The 13,728-nt window shown below is 39.5% G+C and overlaps 1 protein-coding gene across 1 annotated transcript in view; it reads left to right on the top strand.

The window, feature by feature from the left end:
* Nucleotides 1–216: 216 nt before the first annotated feature.
* Nucleotides 217–13,728, top strand: part of LOC117385172 (interleukin-1 receptor accessory protein-like 1) — a 309,308-nt gene continuing 295,796 nt past the window's right edge. Inside the window, exon 1 of the mRNA XM_033982445.2 lies at nucleotides 217–298. Coding sequence (XP_033838336.2) covers nucleotides 217–298 — 82 coding nt within the window. The remainder of the gene's footprint in view (nucleotides 299–13,728) is intronic.

Below are 13,728 nucleotides of genomic sequence, written 5' to 3'. Positions count from 1 at the left end.
ATTGCAATTTAAAATGTGGAAATTATAACATAATGATCCACGGGTGTCATAGACTATAGCTATAGAGCAGACACGAGCACAATATGGTGGCTTTAACTCTGTGTGCTATTTAACTGGGTTGGATAGAAATCTTCTGCACAGTGTTGTTGTTGCCTTCTGTTTTCCACGCTGTAAAGTAATCATCGCTGCTTTGTTTTTCTCACAGGCCTGTTGAAAATGAAAGCTCCCGTCCCCCTCCTGCTTCTGCTCCAAGCCCTGACAGTGCATTGTCAAAAAGGGGTGTCAAAACGCGGATCAGGTAAGTCCTATTCTGCATGCCGTTATATCTTTGTCTACTGTCTGCGCGATGTCTGCCCGATCGGTTGCGTTCACGTTGTAGAATTTGATTGTCATAATTTCAAATGGATGGCAGGGGCCTGTATAACTCTATGGGAGATTCACAGTTTTTTGGCAGAAATATACAGACTTATGATCCACAAATGTTGAACCTTGTCAGTACTCGTTTGGGATTGGCTCCACGAACTTTCCATATTAATCTTACGCTTTAAAGTCCTTCCAACTGACAGCAACCATGCCTTTAGAGTTGAATACAGGCACCACTTTCTGAAGCTAATTTCACTTTAGTTTATTTATACTGACAGAGAAGACATTGAACTTTGTGCCAGCTTTTGCTTCATGCGTATAGTCCTGGTAATTACAGAGATATTAACCATAAACCAGGTCAACACATGTGCAATCTAACAGTTAAACAGCAAACTCCACCATAGTATTCTGACCTGTCTCCAGCTCAGTTTAAACTATATGAATTTGACGGTCTTGTGATGTCACGTGAACGCAACCAATCGATTCCCTCGCCGCAGCTTGGACGATTTGCCGAAAGTGCCTTTTAAAGAAATTACATAGGCTACTTGTATGCTATTGCTAACCAACCATGCCCATGTTCTTTTCCGTATTTAATTTAAGGGGGTACTTTTGTTAAGTGGCGTCGTCTGGTATAGGTGAATTCTTGACCATATATAGATCGTGAAATTGCCTTGTTTACAATGGCTTTTTATGGCTGTCGTTTGTAAATCTTACTAAGATGCTATCGTTTCTATGGGCTTTATATTATGGTGCCTACTCAGACAAAGACATGGACTATAGGGGTATACTACCTTAGACTGAAGGCTTTTAGTAGTAGTCAACTCTATATATACCAAAAACCTTTTAATAAATGTTTTTTGTAGTATTCATTTTTCCTGATTCTATGTTTACCATTTCAGCGCTCACTTCTGAATAGGGAGTCTTGCTATATTGCGTCGTTGAGTTCGTTAGAAAGACCATTATAGGTTTAGTTAATGTTAAGGAAAAACGAGATGTAGATTCTATATTTTTTACTACTCTGAAATATCATAGATTTTATGGCTCAACTGGTAGAGCGTTTACCCATATACTACTTTTTCCACCACCACTTTATAATAACTATACCTTAATTAGCAACAAAGAGTTACTTAATGAACAGATTGTTAATTAAGAATGATTCAGGCTTAGTAAAGACTTAATTAAGGGGTTAGAATCTCGGTTAATCATTGACTTATTATGGTGTGTACATATTCTTTATGAAAATGGGAGATTTTGTATATTTTCGTTGTAATATAATGACATTTGAGCTGTCAAAGTAAAAGTTTAATTAGTGGATTCTATGGCTAAATATTTGGTCATTTATATGCTGCAGCTCAGGCCTCTTAATTATTATTTTTTATCGCAGTACACCTTTGTAGCCATCGTGACTGCCCTAAATAAGTAGCTCATCATCATCGTCACTTTTCCTTGAGTATATATTCACAGATTTTTGTTGTTTTCCACAAAAAAGGCAGAAAAAAAACACAATATTCCGGCTCAATCCTAAAATGAAAGCGTACTTACCATGAAAGTACCAGCGTACTTACCATGACAAACAGCCACATTTACATCATAAAACCTCTCCAGAAATCTCCAAGCCCGCATATGTCATGAAAGAGACCCGAGTTCTATGGAAGGCGTTTTCTCTGTCATGCAGTGTGTTAGTCAGATCAGTCCATAGATACATACTCCAGTACTGCCTGTAGCCATTGTGACTCGCGTGGAGCTTTGTGTGAAATCCACTTCAGAGGCACACATTTTCTCGCACAGAACGTGAGCATCGTGTAGAGTTGACATTAGGCCTGTCACAATAAATACTATATGCACTTATCATTCAGAATATGTCAGATGGAACAATCTTTTTTTTTTTTTTTTTTTTTGAGTCGGTATTTATCATACGTTCGTGCGGTTGTATCGTACTTTTATCGTACTAGTTGGGAACGTATTGAAATTTTTCCTGTTGTAACTATTTGATTTGAACTACCAAATTATTTATTGCAGGTTTTCAGGGATAATTCTACTTCAAGGTTGTTGTGCAGTGGCATAAATTAGTTTCAGTATTATCGTTTATCTTCTCTAATTTGTTATCATGACAGGCCTAGTTGACCTTGAGAGTTTAACCTGTTAATCCAAGTAGCATGGATGGAGACGATCTTGTCTATTTCACATTTTAAAATATATCACAAATATTGCATAAGTATTGTCCTATATTTGTGCACGATGTATCAGTCCACCTATCAGTACTCACAGAAGCTGCATTCTTCCCCGCGTCGTCCCACCTCTCATTACTAATTTACACTTTTTTTCCCCCCCAAATCCACTTTAAATCGTCCGTATTTGAAATGTTGTAATCTCTCAACAGGTTATAAGAGGTTTTAAGACTGATATTTGCACTTTGCTTAAATGTGAAGATGGTGCTGCTTAGACTGTGACTACACTGCTCTCTAATGGGTTTTGCAGAGAAAGGTCGTGCATGAGTTTGTTGCTCTAGTTACTAAACAATCGCTATCGGCATCGGCCATGAAATAACCCATATCAGTCAATCTCTAGTTCAGTATATGGAAGCTGGAACTATTTTTTTTGGGGGGGAGGGTATGTTTTCTTTGCACTACTGGGTCATTTTTGATAACATTTTCACTATATGATAAGATTTAAGCTGTAAAAGTTTTAATTAGTAAGTTCTATGACTCATTACAGATGCAAACTAAGTACAAACGTGTTTTATTTTAACGAGATTGTAGATTTTGAATAGTTTTTGTGGCTTAAATCTGCTCTTGGTATTGCATCAGTGGCATAAATTAGTTTCAATATCATTGTTTATCTTCCACTTCAAAATGTGTTATCGTGATGTGGCCTATTCTTTACACACTATTTGCTCATGAAGTCTTTTTCATGTTTTATTAAAGCGTTAAAGTGTACCCGCTTTCCCCATATAGTAACCCTATTCTTATTCAAGTACACTATTTCTACTGAGCTACTGCGGATCTATACAGTAGCTACAAAAGAACACAATTGTCCAGCTCTTTAAATAACTAATAGCCATTGTTGTAGCATAGCTTATACTCTGAGTGGATTTCTATTGCCTTGTGAAGTATTGGGTTATAAAACACTACATTTCCCTGTACTTTGGTCCATTATAACTTGGGTTTCAAAGATTATTGCGGTGTATTTTAAGCTAGCTGTGTCTAAGATATTTTGGTTCCTTGGTGAATATTACACACAGGTGCAGGGTAGGCTTTGGGCTCTTCAAACACTGCATAGCTATCCTGCCTAAGTCCCCATAGGCTGCTCTCTCTAGCTTTGGCCCGCGGCTGGGTTTTCAAACGAATTTTTCCCTGATAAATGAACCATCCAGGCACCCGTACTTTGTCCCTGCTGCCTGAAAATGGACCACTTTATTAGAAGGCCACGCTGGTCATAACGTAAGCCCCATTGAAAAGAACAGGGATCAATGGTTTGGAATGGAAATGTTCTTTGGAAGAGAACGGCCGGTTTGCAGTCTGCGGTGCCAGTACAGATGGGAATAGCTTATGTCACAGGCTGAAGTGTATTGTTTAAAAGTACTTTGTATAGTATCAGTTGAATTACAGTGGTCCCTCGTTTATCGCGGGGGTTAGTTCTAAAAATAACCCGTAAAAAGTGAAATCTGCGAAGTATCAGCTTTATTTTTTACAATTATTCTCTATGTTTTGCAGCTGTAAAACCCCTCACCACACACTTTATACACTTTTCTCACACAGGCATTAACTTTTTCTCACATTTCTCTCTTGTTTAAACACTCTCAAAGTTCAAACCTTCGTAGGCGCCTTTGTCGGTGCAGAACGTTTCATCGCCATTGTGGGGTTTTTTCGCAGGAGAAAATTTGCAAACATACAGCACTTCAGAGTCACACTGCGATCGCATATTTATGTAAATTTGTCTGAACTCATTCTGTACTGTACAGGAGACACAGCACGGAGGAGACTGATGGACAATGGTCTACAGTCAAACAGCCAATCAGGACGCAGAACACAATGCACGCTCATACTGTGTAAAAAAGCACGCCAAATAACACAAAAAAATCTGCGAAACAGTGAGACCACGAAAGGTGAACCGCGATATAGTGAGGGACAACTGTATTGCAAATATTCCATGTGTTTTGAATGAGGTAAATGAGAAAAAAAAATCTATGGTTTGGAGAAGAGAAAGAGTTTTGTTTTCAATACTTGTGGTTTAACTTGTTACAATGCTACACATGCTGACTATCACTGCAATTGTAAATGCTACTTTGGGCCGAAAGTGGGTTACCTCACTGTACTTAAGATTAGTTGATTAGGAAGCTGTGCTGTTATAACATAAGCCCCATTGAAAAGAACAAGGATTTGCACAAAAAAAAAAAGGTTTGCAGTCTGCGGTGCCAGTGCATTTGGTTATATGTTTAGATACCAGCTAAAATATGAAAAAATAAACAAATATGGAGTATAATGGACACTATATATTGCATTAGTTTCGAAGGTTGGTGGTACGACTCCCGCTCTCGACATGAACATCATTGGTTGAGATGAATGCTATTGTGTCCTTGGGCAAGACGCAACCCACCTGAAGAGCTTTGAGTGACTTGAAGATAGAAAAGCTCTCTCTATATAAAATGTGACTAATGTTGTGACCTACTTTAGGCCTAAGGCAGGTTACAATGGTCATTTTAGTTAATAATATTGCATTTGTTTATTAGGCATTAGTATGCTGGTCAATGAGTCTAATTGTGATTTTTCTGACAAGCATTATGATTGAGTTCAGATTACAAACACGTCCAGAAGAATTGATAAAAAGACTGAAATCTGAACTGACAAACTAACACAAGAATCACATTTCAGAACCTGCTTGTAGATCTAAACTACAGGGTTAGAAGGTTTACGCAGAAGAACACAAAAGATGTTGTTTGTGGATGAAATGATGGTAATTCCAAAAATACAGCCTGTGCGATCCGCTAATTGCGTCCATTCGAATGGTGATTTTGATTGCGAATACTCTTGCAGCCCCATATTTCATCCCATTTACCAAAACACAAACAGCGCTCCTCCTTTTTCCCATCTCTGCATCACTATAATCTGGTCTAGATTCAATTCCAAACAGGCGTCTTTTGGAGTAATGCTTTGTCTGCACTGTACCAAACACACAGCCTTATATATGATGTCCTCTCAGCCTGGCTAATCCCTCCTCTATATGTAGTATCCATTCTTCCCTTTCTCCGGTGCTACACTGTGATATAGAGTGACGCATGAGTGCACACAGTAATTATGTATATTTTGCTTATAACAGCGCGCAGGGCTATAGGATGTATGTAGTGTGTTTTTGATTGGTTTGTAATGTTGTTGGGATTGCTATTCTCGCCAGCCATGCAAGCTTTTCATTATAACAGGAGCACTGGGGGAAAAAAAGGTTTACGCAGTGGATAATTGATTTTGCTTTTTGTATGGATAAAAATAAAAAAGGTGTTTACATTAAAGGTGCCGTATGTAAATTCGTAGAACTTTGTCCGTGAAGATAGATATGTTTTATGCCATTATAACCAAAGGATTTCCATGGAAACAAACAGAAGGCCAAGTAAAAGGTTTTCAGGTGTCAGGTTTGTGGAGATGCGAGTAAATAATAATAATAAACATATTTTTAAATGCTTTTTTTTTGCTTTTGTTTTGTTCATATTCAGCTTTTGTGGTGTGGTTGAATAAATATATTAAATTGTCTTTGTCTCTTGCATAAAGGATCTTTTTTTTTCATTTAAATAAGTAACATTTGTCTTGCCCCAGTACAGATATATGGCAAAACGTGATGGCAAAACTCTGCTCTGGCGTCTGAAAGTTGTGAAAAGAGCTCTTATAAACTCATCGTGGTGAATTATTAGGATGCCAAGAATGTGTTAGGAAAATGAGGAATTACTTTGGACCACTACAAACTGTTGCAAATGAATTAGTTCTGTTTTCAAGTCACTAAAAAATCAGGTACGGCACCTTTTTTAATCAAAACTGCTCCATTGTCCCATTTGCAAACAGCCAGTAGCCCGTTTTCATTTCTGTTCCCCAAGCTTTCCCAATCCCGAAAGTGCATTGTGCTTTTCCTGCTCACGTTTGGGAATTCTGGTCCCAGAGGGCAGTTATATTAAGAGTACATTTCGCACAGTTACATGTGGGTTTAGCGGTCGCCATGACGTCCAATGATTACAGAGGGGCGGGCTGCTGCTCCCCACGGGGCAGATCCACGCCAGCAAAAATGAACTACTGAAACAATTAAATGTCAAAGTGGCCTTCAGCGAGACACTTAGCTGTGATTTGTTTCCCTCTCTCGCTCCCCCCTCTCACCTCTATCTTTTCTTCTATTCTCTCTTTCTCCCTTTCTTTCTTTCTCTCTCTCTCTCAATCTTCATCTCGCTCCCACCTGTCTCTTTCTTTCCTTAATTTTTCGCTTTCTCTTTCTGTCCCTCTGTCATCTGTCTCTCTTTCCTTATATTCTCTCTGCCTCTTTTTCTTGCTTTTTTCTCTCTCTCTCCCTCTGTCTCAATCTTCATCTCACTCCCACCTGTTTCTTTCCTTCCTTCATTTTTCACTCTCTCGCTTTCTCTTCCCTATCACCTCTCTTTCTTTCTTGCTATTCTCTCTACGTCTCTTTCTCTCTCCCTCTCTCTATCGCCCTCCTCCTCCTTTGTCACCAGTCTTTCTTTCCTTTTATTCTCTCTGCTTTTCTCTCCCTCTCCATCTTCATCTCATGTATCTTTTTCCTTTTCCTCCCTTTCTTTTTTCTTTTCTTTCTTCTTTCTCCTTCTCTCTTTCCTCTGTCATCTCTTTCCTTCTAGTCTCTCTTCTCTCTATCTTTGACTCTATCCACCTCTCCTTTTCTCACTGTATTTCTCTTTTTCATCCGCTCACACATTGTATTCTCTCTGTTCCAGTTTCTCTTTCTCTCACCTTGTTCCTCTCTCTCTTTCCCTTCATCTGTCTTTCTGTCTCTCCCTTTTCTCTCTTCATTCCACTCCTCTTCCTCCCCCATCCACCCCCTCTCTCTTTCTACCTCCATCTCTCTCCCTTTCTGTCTCCTTTTTTTTTTTTCTCTACCTTACCCACCATCTCTCATTCCTCTCTTCCTTTCTCTTTCTTCTTTATTTCTCCAGGTCCACGTGTCCTGGAAATTCAGAAAAAACCTTGAAAATAATTGACATTTTTTCCAGTCATTTCAAACGCATGAAAAATGAAAAAAAAGCACCATATGTCCTGGAAAATCTATATTTTATCCTTGAAAATATCTCTTTGTTGTATTATGGGATATCAAATGAATAGACTGCCAGGTATTTGAGATGTTGGGGAAAAAAAACAAAACAAAAACTAATCTAAACCTCTAAAATCCACCAAAATGCACTAAATGTTTCATGTTATCTCTTTAGCAGGGCCTTGGTGTGTTCTCCATGTAGTTTGAGTTCCACTAGAAAATATTTTTGGGGCATCTATATAACAAAATCTGCGTGTTTTCCTTGGCGTATAATTCATTTGCAGTAATTATGGACTTGAGGTACACACGCAGACTGCATCTTTATTATAAAAATTGTGTAAAAATGGGCTAAACTTTTTGCAGACACTGTGCTTACATAACTTAAAATATCCTGGAAAAGTGCGGGAACATCTGATTTCTCTCCATATCCCTTTTTCCCTCGTATTTTCTCTCCCTCTCGTATTCTCTCTCTTTTTCCCGCTCTCTCCCTCCGTCTCTTTGTTCCAAATGGCAGCTCATAAGTCTAAATGTAGCACAGGCCTTGTACCGGAGCAGCAGAGCCATGTTTTATACACGCACTCTCTGTGTGTCTGTCATATGGGATTTACAAAGCTCAAAAAACGACTACATCCAGGTCCACTTTGCATTGTGGAACTGTTGCACCGAGTTTTTATGAATAAGAGAATGAAATCAACGTGAAAACAGTTTGAAAATCTACAAAAAACAACAAAACCAAACCACAACACAAGTTTAGATTGAGCTTTTTGTGCCTCTTCTGTATTATTAATGCTCTGTTTTTCATTATTATTAGTGATGGTGTGTCAATGGGACTTGTAATTACCCAAATCGTTGATATTTCATAAATGACTAATTGCAATATAATTATAATTAGCTAACGATTTGTTTTAAACGACAGAAAATCAATCTCCATCTTGAGTAATCTCCATTGAGTGTCATTGCATAAAGAGGTCTGTATTAATATTAGTTATGGACAATATTTCGTAGATTTAAAGATGCATTGTGGGACTTTTCTAGTAGAGCGTTCCGCCACGTGTTTGTCTCATGAAAATGTTATCGCTTTGCCTGGAATGTTCCACGATATCGCATTAAACCTATCTATTTTTATTCATTCAGTTGTGCGTCTTTGTTGCTCTAAAATATCCATTGTTGCTTATTCACATATCTGACCTGTAACATGGAAATAGACCAGTTTAATGCTATACTTTGGAACATTCCAGGCAAAGCAATAACTTCTCCATTTTAAGTCGATGGCGGAAACCGGAGAAAACCTCGAAGACACCCACCAAAACACAAGGAAAACACGCAAACTTCTCTGTGACGGTCACCCGTACAGTTTGCCCCTTCTTCGTTTCACCCTCCCGTCTAAAATCCCCCACAATCCTCTGCTCGTTGCCTTCTGCTCTGCTCCACTGGCCCCTCCCCTCCTTCACACATTTTTACGGTCTTATAAAATAGAAACTCAAAGGTTCACTCTGGGTCTCTCTGTGCAGTCTCTGAAGTAATAAGTATGCATGTATTCAACTTTTTCACCTACCCAACATGGACGCCGCTCACAATCACATCCAGACGCAGCCGGGGAGGTGTCCAGAAGTGTCCCAACTCAGGGAGGAATAGAAAAACAGGGCTACACACACACACACACACACCGGCTACTGAATACACTCAACATTTAATGACTGGATATCTGTGTAATCCCTCAGTGGTCCAGGTAGGATCCAGAGAGGTCCATGGGCGTACACGAGTCTATGTGTCTTATACTTTCAGATACAGCTCATGATTAGTCTAAAGATATACAGGAAAGGTTCATTTTCTGCTTTGTAAATGGGACTTTTTTAGTATATCTAATTTTCGCTACTTTTGAGGACCCCAGCCGCTGTGATACCTGTATTAAATTTGACCGTGTACTTGTGGGATTTCCGTGTCATCGCTAATACAGAGTAAATGTTAACAGCTAAATAACTTTTTCGCGGAAGTCAAGTTAAGGTTTGGAACAAAAGAACAACGCAATTTATCTGCCAATTTTCAAGAGGTCAATAGTCAACGTGAAGAAATAAAAAGTAATTGTTTTGGTTTTTGAATACTCCAGCCACGATACAACAGTCAAAGGTGTTGTTATTAAATGCTAAAAATACATTTGAAATATATTGACTCAAACTGAATTGATGTTCAAGCTGATGGTAAAGGCAAAAAAAAAAACATCTCAGCGGAGACGAGCAGACTGCAAAATTGCGGTTTAAAACAAAATGGCAGTTTATTTATACTCTTTGGGACCACAGCAAACTCAATGCTCTTACAAAACAAACAAGCCAACCAATGCAATTAACCGGCGAATTTCTGGACCGCATCCAAACGGAATAATTTGCTGTACCCAAAGTTTAGACGACACCAGCTGAATTCTTAACTTTGACCTCTTCAAACAGGAAGTCCCCATCCCCTCATTTGCACATCTACATTCATCCATGTCCTTATAAGTCCCATTCCGAATGCTAATTGCACTTTTTGCTCGCATCAAGGAGAGGCTAAGTCATTATAAACCTGGAAACTCAAAATGTCCTCCGCGCAGGCAACCAAAGAGCAGGCAATGAATTAATGCAGGAGCGAAGTGTCAAGGGTATTCACAAATGTTTGCTTTTGCTGATTTCTAATGGGCTAAACCAGGTCAAGCTATGTCCATTTGTCTCACTATTTAAAACGTGCAAAGTGCGGACTGTATTCGACTTAGTGTTGAAAAATGTCGGAAAATGTGTTCACAACTCAAGGCCCGCGGGTTAAATCTGGCACTCCACATAATTTTATGTGGCCCTCGACAGGGTAAAATAAAACGTATGATGGTCTTAAAATGTCATTTTATCAGGAGATACGCAGTTACACAGCCATATCTTTACATCTTTGAAAACGCATATGCAATATTTCTAACTTGAATAAGTAATAAATACAGAAACAGTTAATTAACAAGTTTAAAAAGTAGCTACATTTATTTGCTGATGCTGATGTGGCCCTTGGTTTGACACACCTGATCTATAGTCATCTAAAAATTATAAAAGCATTTTTGTTTTTACTGCATTAAACTGTTTAGAAAATGGTCGCCCGGCAAGTCCAGAATGAAATCTCTCTATTTTTTTATCAGTCTGGTCCCCACTCCCTCTGTCACATCTCGAGACAGAACCAAACATGATCGTCCAATCAGATTTGTTTATTTCAGTGACGTATGTGAAACAAAAAAAGCTCATTGGTTACCCATCGTTTGGAACAAAATCGAAACGTTTTTTTCAGCCCCCGTGATATTCCTTTCATTATTCCTCATCAGCAGCCATATTTGTTTTGAGACAGACGCCATATTTGCGTGTCCCTGATTGGCTAATCCACCTGTCAATCACGCCCGTCTGAGCTCGGCGAGATCGACCAGACTCACATCTTCATAAAGTATCAGACAAGTGTGTATGTTTGTGGATCCAAAGCAAAGAAAATGGTGTTGTTTCCATTCAATTTGAAATAAATTCAATTATTTTCATCATCAAATAAACACGTAAAGCTTCTGTTCTGCTTCTGTTTGACCCTGAACTTGTACACCGTCGTTTGAATTAATAAATACATCTCATTACGCTTAAAATCAAAGAAAGGTTGAACATTCCACAATCTTTTATGCAACTGTTACATTATATTTTCCTCAAAAGGTGCCAACTTTTGCGAGTCGTTTTCGTGTTGCGCCGTGTTTAATTCATTTTGCATTCACGGGAGCGTAGCCTAACAAAACAGTTAGCAGGCTGGTGACAGGTGTAGATTCCCCCTCATATCGCGTGACATTGATTGAGTACGATTCGGGCGCTCCTCCTCCCTCGTCCTCCCTCGTCCTCCCCTCTCCTCCTCTTCCTCGCCCACCTCGCTCGTCTTCTTCTCCATCTCTTCCATATCCTTCCACTCCTCTGTTCTTTCTCCGTTCCTCCTTCCTCTTCATCCACTGCCTCCTCTTTCTCCTCCTCCTCTTCCTCCTCCTCCCTCTTTCGTGTAAGTCATTAGTCCCCATTTGCAGAGCAGACATTGATAAGCCCCAAGACAAATCGCACAGAGATTCCCAAGCAATTTTGACAACATACTTCCCAATAGAGTGATACTGTTTCACATGGACGAGAATAACACTGTCCCCTGTGACGCACCAGCCATTACATTATAACAATATGACCAGGACTAAACCAGGACTAAACCAGGACTAAACCAGGACTAAACCAGGACTAAACCAGGGCTAAACCAGGGCTAAACATGGACTAAACCAAGACTAAACCAGGACTAAACCAGGACTAAACCAGGGCTAAACCAGGACTAAATCAAGCCTAAACCAGAATTAAACCGGGACCAAACCGGGCTAAACCGGGACTAAACTGGGACTAAACCAGGACTAAACTAGAACTAAACCAGGACTAAACCAGGATGAAACCGGGACTAAACCAAGACTAAACCAGGACTAAACCAGGTCCAACCCAGGTCTAAACTGGGCCTAACCCAGGGCTAAATGAAGTCTAGCCCAGGTCTAAACCAGGTCTAACCCAGAATTAAACCAGGTTTAACCCAGGTCTAAACTAGATCTAAATCAGGTCTAACCCAGGTCTAAACGACGGGGCGACAGTGGCTCAGTCTGTTGTTGTGTCCTTAGGCAAGACACTTCACCCACATTGCCTAGTATGAAAGTGGTGTGTGCTCAAATGATAGGTGGTGGTCGGAGGGGCCGATGGCACAGATTGGCAGCCTTGCTTCCGTCAGTCTGCCCCAGGGCAGCTGTGGCTACAATGGTAGCTTACCATCACCAAGTGTGGAAATGAATGAATAATGACTATAGTGTAGTGCTTTGAGAGGCTTTGAAAAGCACATTATTATTATTAAACCAAGTCTAACCCAGGACTAAACCAGGTGAAAACCAGGTCGAAACCAGGATTGAACTAGGACTAAACCAGGTCTAACAAAGGAATGAACCAGGTGTAACCCAGGACTAACCCGGGACTAACCCAGGTCTAAACCAGAAATAAGAACTAAAAAGATCCAAAAACAGCTACTTGCACTTCAATAACACAGGACTAAAGCAGGTCTGAAGCACCTCTAATACATACTGACCCACAGACTATGAACACCCAACATGAATGACACTAAACGAGGCTAAACCAGGTCAAACCTAGAACTAAACCAAGACTAAACCGGCTCCACTTGATCGCTGCAATTTTGAAGATACTTTGACCCAGTTTTCTAGACATAACACTTTTCTCACTCAAATTCTTACTCATTTCAGACTTGAGTTCCATTATATAATTTGAAACTACTCATCAAAAACCCACGCACACTACTTTCATTTTCCCCCCACATAACTATGAACTTTTGACAGTTTCGAACGAACCCGCTGTCTTCTTGCCAAAGTAGAAGAACGTCAACACTGATGCTTCACCCCATGGACCCGTATAGTGTAACTTGGCAACACATTAACACACAGTTTGGCCTGTAGCGGTCGCCCTCCTAATTGGACGAGACAGTGATTTCTAACAGGGGATGTCAGCATGGAGCGCAAATTAAATTACTGCGAGACACTTGACTTTGTAATAGATTTTAAAGGACGTTAAATATGGTAAAAGCTGTCAGCAGAGGGCTAAGGGAGAGGCAGGGCAACAGCCATGGACCAGGATATGAGGAATCGACATGCAGAGGGATTGGCAAATGATTTGAGAATTTTTGGAGTTCATTTTTGCTTGAATCTTTTGTATTAGGAGAACGTTTTTGATGCTTGTTGACAAAGTTCTTGCTTGGGATCCAGAAAACACACTTCTGCAATAGTTTATGAGGATGTGAGTCTGGCCGTGGTGGAAGAAGTACAAATATTGGAAAAAAACAAAAACAATCCGTAAAAGTATCTCATGAAAAAGTATTAAATAAACCTGTTTAAAAATGTACTTAAAGAGATAAAAGTAAAAGTATTTCACACAGATTTTGAGGTCTAATAAAGCTTCAAATGTAGTGATTTTGATTAAGATTTGTGCTCAGTTTTGTTCAACAGAAACAACTGAATCCGTAGTTTTTTCTAGCTGTTTTCATTTGTATATTTTTGGTCACTCA

The sequence above is a fragment of the Periophthalmus magnuspinnatus genome, chromosome 2 (genome assembly GCF_009829125.3).
Source record: "Periophthalmus magnuspinnatus isolate fPerMag1 chromosome 2, fPerMag1.2.pri, whole genome shotgun sequence".
Lineage (NCBI taxonomy): Eukaryota > Metazoa > Chordata > Actinopteri > Gobiiformes > Gobiidae > Periophthalmus > Periophthalmus magnuspinnatus.
The sequence above is the reverse complement of the archived record's forward strand: the minus strand, read 5'-3'. Positions and strand labels throughout refer to the sequence as shown.